Source organism: Balearica regulorum, chromosome 15 (genome assembly GCF_011004875.1).
Source record: "Balearica regulorum gibbericeps isolate bBalReg1 chromosome 15, bBalReg1.pri, whole genome shotgun sequence".
Lineage (NCBI taxonomy): Eukaryota > Metazoa > Chordata > Aves > Gruiformes > Gruidae > Balearica > Balearica regulorum.
Window position 1 is genome coordinate 5680359 of NC_046198.1, and position 17101 is coordinate 5697459.

Consider the following 17101-nt stretch of genomic DNA (forward strand, 5'->3'; position numbering starts at 1 on the left):
CATGCGGGCAAAGAAATGTGAGTGTATATATAAGCGAAAGCCTAGATAATGTGGAGGCCATCTCAAAACAATTTTGGCAGTGTCTTGCACAGAGAGTGTTTAGATAGCATGGTAGAGGATGGCAGTGATGAATGCCATCCAACTGCGACAGATGTCAAGGAGCGCTGTCAAGCCATTGGCAAAATTCTGCTGGAGTCCCAGGGCTTATCCCTGCTGGGTCTGCCGTACTGTTTGCTCATTGCATGCATCAGCAATGAAAAACCATCCCTGAGAACAGCACTGCTGTGCTAGTAAGGTTACCCTGCACCATCCGGCTGTAGCTGCTGAGGGACAAAAAGCCCTTGCTGATATTTTGTTACTACATTATAATGTTAGAAATTACAACTGCTAAATGAGCTTTCTTTGGGAAATTGGTAAGTATGTGGATTTTTGCTTGTCTGTTTTTTATGGTCAGCTACCAAAGGCTGGGGAACTACATGGAAGAAAAGCATAAAGGGGGAATATATGTTTCTAAGTTGATTTTACAATGACGAAAAATCCAGTCAGTTAAAAAGCACAGTGTGGGGAGGAATCTCTGTTACTGTGCTAGGAATAATCAGTCTGATATTCAAGGAGGGTAAAAATTGCTATGAGGCTAGAAGTGTAGCAACAGCTACTGTAAATGGACACAGCTCCATGGGGAGCTTCCCTCTGTGGTATGGCCTGTCAGGAGCCATTTCTGAAATGCGTGTTGGGTGGTCAGTGCTCAGAGCCACAGAAGTCCCGCAGATGAGCGTTAGGGTGAGTGAGAACTATAAGCAGCCTCCTTCAGGCAGGAGGAACTGGAGTTGCTTCTATACCACAGCTAAATGGTGACTAACAAACAACAGCTTGTGGGCTGCATTGGCAGAAAGTGATTTCTGCTTTTAATTGAGGAAGAGGAGAGGTTTGCACGTTGTACTGTAGAGAAACCAAATACACATGGGAAACCTAGAAAGGAGAGCAAGCAAACATTTAATAATGTCAGTCCCACAACACTTGATAGAAGCTATGATGTTTCAATCAGGCTCTATCAGGTAAATGATCCATTCATATTAATCTCTTTTTTTTGTGCGTGTTCAGCTTTTACCTTTCAGTACTAAAATATGTTTTGCTATTGCCTGACACTGAATTTATTCCAAAGTTCCAGATAATAATATTTTATAAAAGGATAGGTTTGTCCTACTTTGAAAGAAGTTCTGTTATAAATAGTTAAAACATACAGAAGTTACACAGAAACAGTTAAGGATCAGAATAAGATTATTCTCTAGGTTACTCTTTATGCTAATTTATTGAAATCAGAAAGAACTGTTTTCTTTCTTTGTTCTTTTTAATTAGGTTACAGCCATCCCTCTCTGATAAAGCTTCTACAGCAGCCACAGAACTTGGTAAGTGAATTAAAACATTAAGTACTTGAAAGACCCTTCTCCCTCCTTGTGGCAGTCTTTCTTATTTTTTCTTAAGCTGATAATAAATGCTTAATGACTGAATTTAAAGTATGGCAGGATCTGCTTGCTTTATTTCTCACTAGATGAAAAGAGCTTGGTAGTGTTTAAGACGACACCAAAACCTCTATGAAGCTTTACAAGAAGTAAACATTTGGGTGATGCAATCACTTGATATGTTTCCAGCCAGTTTTAAATCATAGTTCAAGCATAGTGTTTCCAGTTAATCATTTTAGCAATGTTCCTGAGTGAAGATTTTTGAGCCTGAAAGCAAGCACAAATTCTTGAGAGAGAATAAAGTGTTTTAAATATGAAAATGCTGCCCTAAATCTGGAATGCCGTGGGTGGTTTGGGATGGTTTTTTGGGGGTGTAGTGGCTTTAGTGACCGAGCCCCTGTTTCTGCAAACCAGTAGTGGGTGTCCATGCTGCCTGCCAGGGCATAGCTCAAGTGTGGGCCAGTTCCTTCTCATACCTGCATTTCCATTCCTAAAGAGCCTCCTGGCTCACTCCAGAGTGTAAATTCTGAGCCAGCATGTTAAAGAAGTGCAGACATTTGAATTCCCTGAGCTGATTTGCTTTATGGAGTTCTCATTTCTTCAGGATGAGAAATGCTGCCTTCCCCAGAACTAAGATACGACAAGTATTTAAAAAAACACCAGAGCTAGAAATACTGGAGTTATCAAAGGCAGATCTGGATATCATGGAAGCACTAATATTTCTAAATGCTTATATTTAATTGTAAAAATTATTTCTGAGGAGGTAACAATACCTTTATTAAAATGCAGCAGTAGGCAAAGTCAGATTTTAAAAAAAAAAAACAAAACACTAAACCCAAAGCCAACAGAAAACATCAAAAAAACCCTATTGTCTGGTGGCAGTTGCTGGTTTTTCCACTGGAAAAGGGAAGTTAACAGGCAGCCAGCTAGAAGCCTGCAGTAAAAGGAACTGCCTCCGCAGTCCAAAATGAGTGGTGCAGCCAGGACTCATCTCCCCCATACGAGCATCCAAGATGTTTTTGGTGCCCTGTTCTGAAGCCTGCGTTAGTCCAGCGGTGCAGGTGGCACTGAACCTGTCCATCTGCACCTGACTGCGCACTTCGGATTTCCGTCGGGCTTTAGCCTGGGTGCAGCGTAGGCAGGGTGTCAGCTTCGCAGTGAAGTTCGGCACTGCCAAGGTCGGGGAGCTGTGAAGAGCCAGAACTTGTGCAAACCTCACTGCAGACAGGAGAGTGTGCTGGAGTCTGACTGGAGATAAAGTGCCAGCTGTATTGCAAAGGAACTTTTTTTGAGTAATACACACTGAGGTAGGGCCCTTGTTTAATGTTAACAACGGGATCGGTGTTTTCTTGTAGGGATTTTTGTTTGGTTGGTTTGTAATGCTCCATGTACTCTCTACCATATAGATGCCATGTACAGGCATCTATAAAGAACAGAATATGCATCTGTTCATTTGGGACCGCAGCAGCTTGATGTCAATGTTCTGTTTTTCTCAGTACTGAGCATCTCATTAACCACAAAAGAAAAATACACTTTTCAGCTTAATGGCATATGTTGTCAATTGACTATGACAGCCCATAATCAAATTCACAATAAATTTATGGTCTCGTACCTCTAACTCTATATTAAAATTTACTTCTAAACTGAGATAAAAAGTCAAGTAAGACGTCTCACATGTACTAAACAAAAATTTTGTGTTAATCTGTCAGTAGCATCCTTGCTTAGTTTTTATTTTTTAAGCTTGAGTCTGTTGAAACAAATGTTCTTTTGCAAATAACACACTTGTACAAGTTACAAAGTCCTAGTTCGTACTCTGTTACACCTTGTGTGATATTTGGTTTTCCCTAAGAATTCTGATGGTGTGTTCTTATAGGTACAGTGTGACAACTCACACCTCTTACTGTGGTCTGCACATCTGAATAAATGAGTACGTCTATCGAGGAAAAAGATTGAAGGTTGCTGATGAATGTGCAAGCTTGGGTTGCACTGAAAATAGGAATGTTTTGGGGGAGGCAGTCTGTCCTCTCTCGAGACCCATAAAGACTTAAATCATCAAAGCTCAGCCTTCAATTTCAGTGATGACTTGCTACAACAACAGCAGCAGCAAACAAAAAAGGGCAAATAATGCTGCTTTGCAGTTGGCAAATTTATTGAGCTTGTCCTTTTCTAAGCAAATTTAATTTAAAATAAAAAGTAGCACACTGTGTATCAAATAAGATTACCTACAAAGACTAAAAGTAATGTTGAATCCATTTTAATCTGTAACAATTTATATTAATTGCATAAACATGACAAATTCATCTCCATTAGTGGACTGAGAAGACCGAGGGGTTTTTTGCAGAGCTGCTCTTTAGAAAGACCTGTGTGGGCAGCAGGCTCAGCTCTCCCACCAGCTGCTGTTCACTGACACCAAATTTACCTCTTTCGAAGATGTGTGAACCTTGATGTGGCCAGTTCATAGGACCAGTAGGACAATTCTGGTTGGAGGGGGCCTTAGGTGGTCTCTTGCCCAACCTCCTGCTCAAAGAGGGTCGGGCTCTGACATCAGGCCAGGTTGCTCAGGGCTTTATCTGGGGTCTTGGAAAACCTCTGAGGAGGGAGACAGCTCAACCTCTTTGGGCAACCTGTTCCACTGCTTCACTGTTCTCTTGGTGAAAAAGCTTTTCCTTGTACCCAAATCAGTACCTCTCGTGTTTCAATTTATGCCCCTTGCTTCTCATCTTCCCACTGAAGAGCCTGGAGCCTGGCTCCGTCTTCTCAGTAACCTCCACGTCGGTACGGGAAGGCTGCATCCCTGTAGTCACTTCTGCGGTGACCAAGGCCCTTGCAGCAACACAGGTTCCGTCCTGCTGACAGACAGGGAAAGGGAAAAGGAATGGTTCGAGAAAAGCATTCTGGGAAGCAGGCAGGAGTTCAGCCAGGTGGTTTCCTCGGAACTGTGGAAATCTGCTGTTAGGAGAGATCACATTGCATCCGTGGAGACTGTTTCAGCACGTTTCAGCTCCTGGTCTGTGTCAGACCTCGATCAGGAAATGGAAAGGAGAAAAATGGGAAGCTAGAAACCTGCTGTTGTAATGCACAATCAAAAAGGTCCCTGTAATTAAGGCTGGGGCACTGAGAAGGGTGACTGTGCAAACTGAAGGCACTAGAAAAGGAAATATTTACCTGCAAATCAGCAAGCTTCATGAAAACAGTATATAGTTGAAAAGGAATTTCACTAACATGTCTGGATATATCCTGGTCAATGAGCTTGATTAAACACATGTTGCTGAGTAGCGAGGTAATAACATGCAGGGTAGCTTCTCGCCGATGTCACTGCACTGCCCATTACTGTATGTGCCAGAGGAGTCTAGAAGGGAGACAGCATGTCCTTGTGCACACGTTTTTTGTCAGGAATATATTTTATTGTAGTGTCGTGTTGCCAGTCCTTGCGTGTGTGTTACCTTTCTCAGATGTAGCCCCTATCCTTTAGGTGTACCTTTGTCTTGTTCCCCCAAATCCCATTGTAAGAGTATCTGGAGGATGTTTATAACCACAGCGTTCTGAAATGGTCTTTCTTGAAGCTCCGTAAGGAAGAAAGTGCTGCTATCCGAATTGAATTTAGATTTAGCTACTCAAACGGAAGGCAAGTAATTAAGATTTTAAAGTGTATTTCCTGTGTATAAGGAAAATTGAAATAGAGCAACTAAAATGGCAATATTGAAGAGGAAGTATCAGTATCAGTTAGCATGCACCTTTTCTAAGGTGTCCTGCAAGAATAAAGTATTAAGGATTAGGCAGAAAAACTTCCTTTAAGACATGAATATTATTCCCTGCTTTTAAAACTCCTTGTGACATGACTAGAAATTTCTGGCTGGTATTTGTAATTAGAATAAAATGTAACTGCCTTGATATCAACATGATATTTTTCATGTGATAATAAAGCCTAACAATTTCTCTTCCTTTGTTTTTGTAGAGCACTTTTATCAACAGACCTGCCCTAGGGATTTTACCTCCAGAGAACTTTGCAGAAAGACTGAAGGAATCTTTGTTATCGGTAAGTTTGAGGTAGCAGTGATGAGTTACCATGTTCTGTGGTTATGGACAGGGGCACATCAGGGGATGTCATGGGGTTTAATAGGTAACGTTACACATTGGCTGTTTGTCCACCTGCTGTCCCGCTGCAAGTAATGAGATCAAGCCTTTGTCCTGACCTGACAGCTGAATGTGAGAGGGGGACGTCTCTGCTCTGCACAGATACTGTCTCTTTCATTCTGGATTCAAGAACTGATGAGAAAACACATTTTCACATGTTCACTGTGCTTTCATAAGAGAGAGCAGAATAAGTGGCTTCTCTTTGTCTTGATTTAAATTTGAAGATCCTTGGGACTGAAACTGAGTTGAGCCCTCGCAGCTGCAGTTGAAATTGGCTTTGCTCATCATAGACACAGTTGGTCTCCCACTGTACTGAAGCTCCTGATGTTAAGGACCAATCAATATTATCATCACTTTGCACTATATTTGTGCTTAATATTTTGGAGTAATTTTCTCTCTTCATTGACAGGTGGCTCCTAAGGGCCTGCCACAGGTGATCACCATGTCTTGTGGATCCTGCTCTAATGAAAATGCCTTTAAAGCAATATTTATGTGGTACAGAGTGAGTAAAATATTACGGGGTTTTTTGTAGGTTTAGATGTAGTAAATTAGTATTTATTCATCATCAGAACTGTTACTGTAAAAGTAAGGCCGGGAGGTTGTCTTGTTCATTATGTTATTTATATTCAATTTAGTATAAAATCTTTATTAAAAAGTACACCTAAATTTTCACTTTATATTGACACAACTTTGGAAATAATGAAGAAAAGTAAATGAAGAAAATGCAGATTGCGGTCAGCATGTAAGAGTCACAATCAGTGTCTTCACTGGCTCTGGTTTGGAGTATCGGCATTACTAATTTGTGGTCATAAATGCATTGGTTACAACTAGAGGAAAACTATCAGATTTTGGTTGTTTGTTTTTTGGTTTTGTTCTGGTTTTTTTTCCAGAACAAGGAGAGGGGCCATAATAATGTCACAAAAGAGGAACTGGAATCTTGCATGATTAACCAGGTAACATTTGTTCTTCAGCACATCTACACATGTACCGTTGGCTTGGGTTTATAAGGGAAGATTGGGAGGAAAACTTGGCTTTACTATCTCTGAAGTGGAATCCCGGTTTTGTAAATTTAGGAGATGGTGAAATACAAACTGCTCCCAACAACTATCAAGACCTGCTGCTTGTATTCTTCTGCATCATTCCCAGTTGTGAATCTTGGGAAGATCTCCCTTTTTTCATGGCATATCGTTTCCTAGAGAGGGGCCCACGTGATGGATGGATCCACGGAGATCATTAATCCGTGCAAAAGTTTACAAATAATAACAACAGACCTTCTAATTTTTTTTCAGAAGCAGTGATTTTATGGCTTAAAACTGATCAAGGCATTGGTTAAAATTTGACTGACTAAATGTTAATAACAGGCAGGATGAGGAAACATGCAACTGATAAACCTCTGAAGTCCTATTCACCTTTACCCATGGTGGTCTTGCTTTTTGCCAGTCACAAATCTTAACATGCGACAATAGCAGAAAACAGAGTATTTAATCCCTTCTTTGAGATAAACAAGTTAGAAATTAACAACGTGCTGATCCTACCTGATCTTTGGCACTTCTGTAGTGATTCTTACGGGATTAGGGAACTCATTTGGCTTTAAAAATGAAGAAGGGTTCTTCTAGGGTTTGTTTTGTTTGTCTTCAGAATTATAATTTAAGTTCTGTGATGTTGCTTACAGCATGGTCAGACAGATGGCTGTGCCAGTACGAACAAGAGGATGGCACATCATGACTTGGAAGGAACAAGGATTTTATAAGATGACCAAAGACTTGTAAAAATAGCGATCACTTTTTGTCCAAGTTTAGCTATCTAAACATTAGGATTCCTCTTTGAGCTAATTGTCTGAGTTCTCTTTACAGTTGGGGGAGGGGATGGATTTGAGAGGGCAACTCCCTCCCCCTTTTGGGGGGGGATCCTCCAGAATCCAGTTAGAAATATTGGAGCCTTGACCCTGTACAGGGTACAAAACTAAAGGTGGAAACAGAGTGTGTAAGTGGTGACAATCGTCTCACTTAGAGGATGACAGAGAGGCATAAAGAAAGAGGATTTTTTTTTTTTTCAGAGGGGGCAGGGGAGCTAGCCCAATCCTTTTATGAAATTCCAGATAGTACAGAGTTCGCATGTCTTTTGTCATGGTTCCTTCTCAGCAAGTCATCAGGAATGCATGGGCCGTCTGTCTCGGGGCAGCCCTGGCATCTCCATGCAGAGCCCCCGCTGCCACACCTGGGCACAGCCACCCTGTACACGTGTGCTCGTAGTTTGTACAAAATGGGCTGATTGTACCGAATGTTCAGCCTCTGTGCGGAGCAATATTATGATACAGTATAAATTGCCAAGTATTCATTAGTATTAGTGATGTATTTTAGGAGGTCAGGCAGTTTTTAGCGGATGACAAATGTATTTGTTTAAATGGGTAAACATGACGATTTGCGGTGCCTGATGGTTGGAGAGGAAACCGATGAGGATGCTGTGAGAGGCAGCAGCTTGGATCCAGCCATCCCGCTGTGCTCTGGCTGTGGGTTTGTGTCTAGGTTGCACGGGGCTGTAGGGCCACCTGCCAGCAGCACCACACGCTGACTGCCCACTTTCTGCTCTGCTTGCAGCCCCCCGGCTGCCCCGACTACGCCATGCTCTCCTTCATGGGCGGCTTCCACGGAAGGACCCTGGGTAAGCAGAGCACTGCCGGCAACACCTCCCATCTCTTTGCCTCCTCTCAGCCGCTGCAGTAAGCTGTCATCTCGCTGTAGCTTCTGAAAAGTATTTTTTTCCTCAAATAGTACCAGTGGAGAAGCTGTAGGTTTATTGAAGGTTTGCCTTGGAAGCCCCACCAGTACTAAAACAGAATATTTGAGTGACAGGGGGAACTAATTTCATATTTTTTGAGAATTTATTTTTGGAAAGTCCCTTTTTTTCATTCTGAATCCAAGGTTTCTTGCCTATGATAGTAAAAATCTAACTCCTGGGGTAAAATTACCACAATATACAAACGAGACGTGATTCATTTTTACCATTTTGTATTGGCTCAATCCCTGTTCTACATGTTACCCAGAGTGCTGTAATTCTGAGCTTTGCGACCAGTTGTCTTTGGACAGGTGAAACTCATTTCGTCTGAGCAGCCTGTTCAGATGACAGAGGTTCTCCTGTTCTTCTGGAACAGTGTGTGTGGAAACTGATGCTTAAAAGCTAGAGAAATCCACTTCAGCTTGGCTAAATCCAATTAGCCAGTATTTCAGAAAATAAAGTAAAAAAGCAGAGCAATGAAGTTAATTCTACAGTCCTGGTGTCAGGCAATTTTTCACCTCTTGGTAGCTTTTTTCCTGTATTGTTCCTAGTCAGGTATTATTTTATTTTAATTTTTGCTTTTCTGGGTTTAGGTTGCTTAGCTACAACTCACTCTAAAGCAATTCACAAACTGGACATTCCATCACTGGACTGGCCTATTGCTCCATTTCCAAGGCTAAAGTATCCTCTGGAAGACTTTGTGAAAGAGAATCAACAGGAAGAAGCCCGCTGTTTAGAGGAGGTAAAAAATTCCCTGGCAGCTTTCTCTTGTTTTTATTTTGAAATAATGAGCAGTGTTGTTAGGATTAGCTGCTTCTCACGAAAAGAATGTTTTCAGGGATTGGAACAGCATGTGATTAAAACAGCATTCACTGTTGTTTACAGTCAGAAGTTTGTCCCTGCCTTTCAGAAGAACAACCAGCTTACTGTAAATTACGGCGGTCTACATGAATCATACCAAAGTGACATTTCACATGCAAGAGAAGTTTGTTATATCACAGTGAACTTGTCTGCCAGGTCCTGCAAAGGGACGTGGACTAAGGGGAGCGCAGTGTGTATAATCCTCTGCAAAGAGAACCTGTAGCAGTATCTCGGGTTTTTCAGCCTTTCTGTGGTAGCCTTGTGGCATAAAGCTCTGATCTTGCCTACAGCTGCAGGGAGCAAGTGGGCAGGGAGTGTGGCAGGAGAGAGGAGGGGTGGACAGAACAGTCTAGGGGAGGCAAACTGTCTCTGGGTACCAGAACCGTGGGATTCCCTGCTGGGATCCAGGACCTGTCGCTTGAGAGTGGGTGGTGGGGAGCAAGGCAAAGTGTGCCCTGCGCCGGGAACCGAAAAGGTGTGCAATCGGGGCATCATAACCCGCTGCAGAGGAGCACAGCAGCACTCCGCACGGCTGTGCAGAGCTGCAAAGACAACTTATTCAAACCTGCCTCACTTCAGAGAAAACAGCAAGCATAGAAAATTGCTTCTTTGTGTTTGCTCCACTGTAGCTTGGGGTGTGGGGGAATTGTGATGCAAAAAATCAATCCACAAATTGATCTGATTAATTTTAAAGTATCTGAAATGGATGACTAGAAAAAGCAAATTTATCACATTACCTTCTTTAATACATTAGCTGAGTTTTGTTTTCTGACACAAAATCTGTTTTCTTCTGTACTACTTAGGAATGACAGCAATGCTATAGCAAGCTCCAGTGGTCTTCACATAGTTTCAGCTGAAATTTGCTAGTTTTCACACCATTGTAGATAAATGTCCAACTAGTTACAATGTGTTTAGGATATGATTCAGGAACAAGAGAGCAGTGTTAAATCCTGAAGGAACTACTTGTTAATTCCTTAAACTTCCTGACACCTTTATAGCCAGGAATGTCTATGAGAAGTTGAAGTTCGGTTGCTGAGATTTAATCTTTTTGGGAGGAAATGGGCAAATGTCTTTAAAGGAGGATGTACCATAAATGTTTGATTTACAGGTGGAAGACTTGATTGTAAAGTACAGGAAAAAGAAGAAGATTGTGGCTGGAATCATTATAGAACCGATACAGTCAGAGGGTGGGGACAATCACGCGTCAGATGACTTCTTCAGAAAGCTACGAGATATTGCCCGAAAGGTAATCAAATATTTCACTGTTTGCTAAGTAACGCAGTTACTTCTGGTGTCTCCAAGGCCTCCCCCTGCCCAGGCACTTTGGGAAGCTTCACAGCCCTCCTTCATAGCAGTTGGGGTGGTTATGTACCTGCTCCCCTCAGAGGCTTTGAAAATGCCATCCAGGCTCCTCCCAGATCATTTCAGATATCCTCTAGAAATGTTCAAGACTATATTAAAAAATGCATAATTATATAAAAATAAGTACATAAAAATATGTACTGTGTGAATTTAGGTAGAAAATACGTTTCTAGTGCCTTTCTGAAAAAATAGCTAAGTTTTTAATTGTGAAATCCCAGGCACAGTGAGTGGCATTGGTGTGGGGGTTGAGGAGGGGAGATTTGGAGCAGTGAAGGGAGAGGAAGGAGGGATGTTGCATGTAGTTGGCTTGTGTTCATCCGTTCCCTAAGGGAGGTGGTTTTGTTTTGGAAATGCGGACTCACGTTCCCTGCTCTTTGCATCCCATCTCCGCAGCACGGCTGTGCGTTCTTGGTGGATGAGGTGCAGACGGGAGGCGGCTGCACAGGAAAATTCTGGGCACATGAACACTGGGGCCTGGATGACCCAGCTGATGTGGTAACGTTCAGTAAGAAGATGATGACAGGAGGATTTTTCCACAAAGACGAGTTCAGGCCAAACGCTGTAAGATTTTCAATGAAACTTGGACTCTGTGCTAGTTGGTGGCCCATTCATAATTGCAGTGTCTGTGGAAGAGACAAGCTTTCCTTCGGTAACACAGGTTCAGCTAGCTGGAGCTGCTCTTTCATAGATACTTGCTCTGGGCTTACACAAAAGTTGTCGTCACTTCACTTTTATTCTAGTTGCTGTTGGTCACAAAGGCCATAAAGGTGGTGGGAGGGAGAGGAGAACTAATGAACTAACCTTCAGGACAAAACCCAACCACAGACTGACACCTTTTTCCGTAGGGCAACGTGGTATCTTCAGAGCTTGTATGTCAGCATTACGGATTCCGTCAGCAAGACTTCTTCACATTAATGACATTTTAGGTGTAATAAATGGGGAAAAAAAATAGAACATAAAGCTTGAATGTAAAACCTGTATAGATGATGCTGATTGCTGTGTCATCTATAGCCGTTTTTCAATGTGGTGTCAGACAGAATGCACTAAATCTGTACATTGAAGTAGTTGCCCTTTGTTCCCACTCAGTGGGGCAGCTGCTTTTTGCTCTTACAACAAAGAAAAGGGGGTCGGTGAGAATAGTGCGTGCTTTTTCATATGCCAGATGTTTGCATTACCAGTTTGATGGCTTGCTTTTCTTTATCATTGTGATTTGTCTGTTAACATGTTCCACAACTCACTCTCGACCCTTTCCCAGCCCTATCGGATTTTTAATACCTGGCTTGGAGATCCATCCAAGAACCTTATGCTTGCTGAAGTCATTAAGGTTATTAAGAGAGAAGACCTTCTAAACAATGCAACCCACGCTGGGAAAGCACTGCTGACCGGGCTGCTGGATTTACAGGTAAACATCGGGAAGGATTAGAGAGAAGTTTGCTGATCAGTTAGGATCTCACCTAATCCAGTTTAAACACTTGGACTGAGGACTCCAGCTGGGAACTAGACCATAACCATAGCTTGTTGGTTGGGTTACTTCAATACAAGCCTGAATAACTGTGTCCCATTTTGAATTAAACTTTTACTGACTTAAGGATGCTGGTTTTACATAGCTTAATCCAAAATAAAGGGTGACCCTCAAAATACCTGAAGGCATGAACTGTGGCTAGTTAACTTATTTTTCTTGAAGTCTTTATTATCACAAGCAGCTAGCATTTCATTGTCCCAAAAGTTCTTTTGAAAGGAAAGTGCCTTTATATTTTGTTACAATTCCACTGGGCTGTTGAAACGAGAAAATGGTGGCTTTCCCTCCCTTGACTAAGGGAAATTCCATCACAGCTTCAACTGTGGAGCCTTATGTGAGAGGGAAAACCAGCCAGGCATTTCAGGGCAGGCTTGCAGCGTAAGGACGGCTGGTTTCTAGCCCCATTCTAAGTTATTTATGCTCAGGTTTTCCTGGAGAGCATTTTAGATGCTGCAGAGTGTTACAGCGCTCACTTCAGCAGGCTCCAAGTAAGGTTTTACTTGGCCCCGCTCAGGGGTGTAAATTCACTCTCACTCCCTGCTCAGATGTTTATTTATCTGCTTTGCAAGGAGAGAACCTGCTGCTGCGGGGCTGCTCAGACCCGTGTTGGAAAGGGGTAAACAGGACGCGAGGTTTAGGTGACAGGCCCAGCCTGTGCAATAGCTCCGCTCGCACGAGGCGGCAACAAGGTTTCCTGGCAGCGCAGAGCCAGGTGCCAGGTGAACTTCCTCACCTCTCTTTGCAGGCTCGTTACCCCCATCTTATCAGCAGAGTGAGAGGAAGAGGAACATTCTGCTCGTTTGACACTCCAAATGATGCAACTAGAAACAAGTTAATTACAATAGCCAGAAACAAAGGTAAGAACGTTTTTGTGTGGATTAGCTTCAAATGACAAACAGTAACACACGTAATGCTTTAAATTTTCCTTTTTTTTATGGTGCATGTGTACTACACTATCAGAGGACAGAAGTCAATTTACGAACAAAGCTGTATTTAGACTTTTCTGGAAATACTTGTATTTTCAGAGACATCAGGCCAGTCCGTTGCGTGGTGTGTACATTTACCTTTCTCCATAGGTCTGACGTTACTGGAAGAGACCTATGTAGGGCATAGGTTTTTGTGACATCACTTTAATGTTCCTCCGCTGTGACCTTAGGTTTCTAGATGTAAGCCACAGCTTACTTCTAGAAACAAGTCAGAGAAATTAAAAGAAAGTGAATGTAACTGTCATTCAGGAAAACACAGGGAGGAAAAAAACCTATGAATAATGAAATACAATGAGTTGCTTAAAATGGGCCCAGATCTACAAATACATCCTTCTTTTACTAGAGACCTGTATCCAGCTGTAGACAAGCCCAGGCATCAGGAGAACCTCGTGATCTAAAGCCTAACGTTCTCTTTGAATTTAAGTGTGTGCGGGCTCTGGGTTTGCTGCTGTCAGTTTGGGCTGTTACTCATATCTCTTGAAAGAAGCAGGCCTGATGTATCTAAAGTATTTTGAAACCAAAATTTTAGAGTGTAAAAGACATTGATATTTTTTGTTCTTGGAAACTAAGCCAGCAGGGAGAGAAGGCGAGTGGTTTGGTTCATGATAAATCAAAGTTATACTTGGAGGCAAGGTAAGCTTAGCTCATGGTACAGATTTTCATTGCCCACAAACATTTCAAAGAATTGATTGATTTGGGGGTAAAAAAAAAAAATACTACGCATTTAAAGTACTGCAGGAAGAAGCTTGCCAGCACTGAGCTATTTTAACTGTCTGTAATTAAAATCAAAATAGTTTAAAAACAAAATTGCAAAGAAACCTACCGTGTCTTGTTCTGGCATTGCAGTACTTAACCCTTGGAGCACTGCAGCTTTGAAGTCTCAGATGCTGCTGGAGCTCTGTGCTGGATGGAGTCTTTCCGCTGATGTTGGGATTAGTCCCAATGTTCCAAGTGTTTTACAAAACAGCTACAGGCACCCACAGTGGTGTTCTGAGTCGCTGCGAAGCTTGAGGCCCCTGGCACCACTGACTACATGGTGCACCTGTGTGGTTAGCAGGGATTTGGGGAGCTTCTGTTGGCCCTCCACAGTGAGGGGAGCCTCATTTGGAGACCTGGTTTTTCTGGATATTTCGCAAAGATGGAAATGACTAGAGGAGCTACTCTTCTTGTTTTAGGTGTTGTGCTCGGAGGCTGTGGTGACAGATCGATTCGTTTTCGTCCAACACTGATCTTCAAGGATCATCATGCGCACCTCTTTCTGAACATTTTCAGTGACATCTTAGCAAACTTCAAGTAAAAAGCAGTTCACTGAACAGCTGATTATGAAATTAGTTTGCATTAATTCATGTCTTCTCTACTTACAAGATAAGTGTAAAGTCATAAACTAAGGTTTGTGTTCTGTCTGTAATCCTGCCCAAGGCCAGCTGCTCCATGCAAACTCGACACAGGCAGAGCACCAGTACTGGTCACCAGCAGGTACACGCAGCTGTCCCACACTGTGCATTTGTAGAAGCCGTCTTCTGGCTTGGGTCATGTTAATGGCAGAGTCCTCTCTACGTTCCTGGTCCTGATTCTTTGATTGCCTACATATGATCTGGTACAGTCCCTGTTCACAGGTCACCAATCCCAGCACATTTACTCTTGGGTCCAGAAGCAGCAATAGGTATGGTGCAAAACTTAAAGCCACATCCCTGCCATACAGAAAGCACCATTCTCTAATGGTAGCTGGAATAAAATAGGTGTTTCATGGAAAGCTCTGCTTTCCACCACTGCCAAGTACAGTATTTTACAGAATAATTTCCAGCTTTACTCCCCTGAATACAGACGCCTGCCACACCAGCTGGATCAGGACACCATCAGCCTCCACATACTGCTTCAGGAGCCACATGTGCGGCGCTGTAAGTGGAACTGAAGTACTTTTTTTTCCTCCTCCTGGATTTTAAAACTTTTGCCTTGTCTTACAATCAGACTACTTGTCAAGAGAAAACTAGACCCTGAGTACACAATCTGACAAAGCTTAGAGAATCATGTGAAGCACATTATTTCCACCTCTGTCAGCAATCTAGAATGATTTCAGATTATTTTACTGTAACACACAATAGCCATTAATTTCTCTATTGCAAGTTCTACATGAATACTTCAGGTGTTATGTAAAACTACAGCAGAGTTGCTTGACCTGAGCCATTACCTGACATCAGAGCCACTACAGTGAAGGCCTAGTCCTAATTGCACATTTATAATGCAAAGTAATTCTATTTTTGTTCTATTCATTCAAAGTTACTGATACTTCAGAGATCTAGAAAGCCACAGGATCAAAAAGTGTCAACAGTTCATTAAGCTGTTTCTCTTTGGATAATTGTTTTGGACTACTCTTTACTATATGCTCTTTGCTGATTGCTTCAGGCTGACTTGAACTAGGTCTGGTGCCTTTTTTTTTTTTTTCTTTCTCTTGGCTAGCAAGCACCTGAGTTTTGCTTACTAAGTTTAACTTTCTGTTGTGCACCACAAAACAGGGACCACAGTGGACTTTCCAGTTGCCCTATAAGGATCTGACCACAATTTTTAAGTATGTAATAAAAGACAGAGCAATTAAAAGATTTACAGGTTTAATACAGCTATCAAAATGGGAAAGGTTTCTTACCTGCTTTGAGAAGTGTTGATCATGGTTTTCCCATTTTATTTTTTGAGTGCTGGTATTGGGAATCTCAAGTACACTCAATTCTGCTCGCTTAAAAATAATGGGATTTCTGTAAACCTCTCTGCAGAAACCAGAATTCTAGTACCAGCTGGTCAGAGCCTGAGCAGGTTTTTGAACAGAGGTTGGAGAAATCTGGGGGGAAGGACTGGTGACTTGGTGTTCCACAAAAACCTCATTGTCATCGCTGTCCTCGTACGCGTATTATCAGCAAGAGGAAAGTCAAACCGAGCACTGTATTTGACAGCATTTTGTTCAACATATCAGTGCAGTAGTTTTAGTAAATGTCTCTAGCGAGTCTTGTACTTTTACAGAAGCAAAGGTCGAGTAATTTGAAGTCTTACCACATCTTCACTTTTATTATGAATACTCTAGCCGTTTTTATAATTTTTACTGACACTCAGTAACTGTATAATTGTGTACAACATGTTGATGAAATCATGTTAGAGAATACATAGAAAGCACTGCAGCTGAGCATATAAAGTTAATATTGTTTACAGCATACTGTGGACAGTGCCAAATAAATGTTGAAATACTTAACTACACTTCATGGTGTAACTAGTAAATGTACACAGATTCATGAAAAATGACATCTCATGTGTAATCAGTATTCTTAAATAAAATATTTATAATTGAACCTCTCATGGGATTTTTATTTTACACCTTGCACATGCCTAAACCGAATCATTAGTGCGTATTAAATATATTCTCAGGATGTTAAGCCTCTCAAAAACATGCTATGTGCATACAGGCCACTGTATTTTGCTGCTGTGGTGTTTAAGCTGAGGAACATTTCTCTTTCAATATTATTGTACCCCCCCAGTACCAGCCAAAATTTATAATACTGGAGAATTAGGAAAAGTTCAACACACATAAATAGTAAATCAGGGTTAGCCTGTGCACATACATGGCAGTTTTACTTACCCGCATCACCTGATCCACCCAGAGACAGAGGTTTCGATACGTGTGAGGAAGCGGAAAAGAATACGGCAAGTTTCTCTGTTGGAGGGTCAGTTTATATGCCACTGTATCAAGTAACAGCTAGACGAGCTGTAAGGAGTTAACGTTCTGACAATTCAAATAAAGTTGTACATGTTACAAGTGATCAGGTTTGATTCTTTCTCAGGTTTAAATCCTGCTCTTCCTTGCTACTGAGGTTTTGGGTTTGGAAAAGGAGGAACCACACTACCACCAGAGAATAAGAACACTGTCCTTCATGGACACAGGTGCTGAAGTGATTGACCCTGCAAGTTCAACAGAATACAAGCAGACATGTTTTTAGCCTTCATTCAACATAGCTTTTAGGTGT

General features: G+C 41.9%; 1 protein-coding gene across 6 annotated transcripts in view; it reads left to right on the forward strand.

Annotated features, from left to right (window-relative positions):
• ABAT (4-aminobutyrate aminotransferase) overlaps positions 1-16429 on the forward strand; it is a 62763-nt gene extending 46334 nt beyond the window's left edge. For all 6 annotated transcript variants that reach the window (XM_075767969.1, XM_075767966.1, XM_075767970.1 and 3 more), the window contains 11 exons: positions 1357-1406; positions 5416-5496; positions 6004-6096; positions 6485-6547; positions 8192-8255; positions 8963-9111; positions 10339-10476; positions 10986-11153; positions 11848-11994; positions 12857-12968; positions 14273-16429. In XM_075767969.1, coding sequence (XP_075624084.1) covers positions 1357-1406; positions 5416-5496; positions 6004-6096; positions 6485-6547; positions 8192-8255; positions 8963-9111; positions 10339-10476; positions 10986-11153; positions 11848-11994; positions 12857-12968; positions 14273-14394 — 1187 coding nt within the window. In that variant the 3' untranslated portion in view covers positions 14395-16429. The remainder of the gene's footprint in view (positions 1-1356; positions 1407-5415; positions 5497-6003; positions 6097-6484; positions 6548-8191; positions 8256-8962; positions 9112-10338; positions 10477-10985; positions 11154-11847; positions 11995-12856; positions 12969-14272) is intronic.
• Positions 16430-17101: the final 672 nt, after the last annotated feature.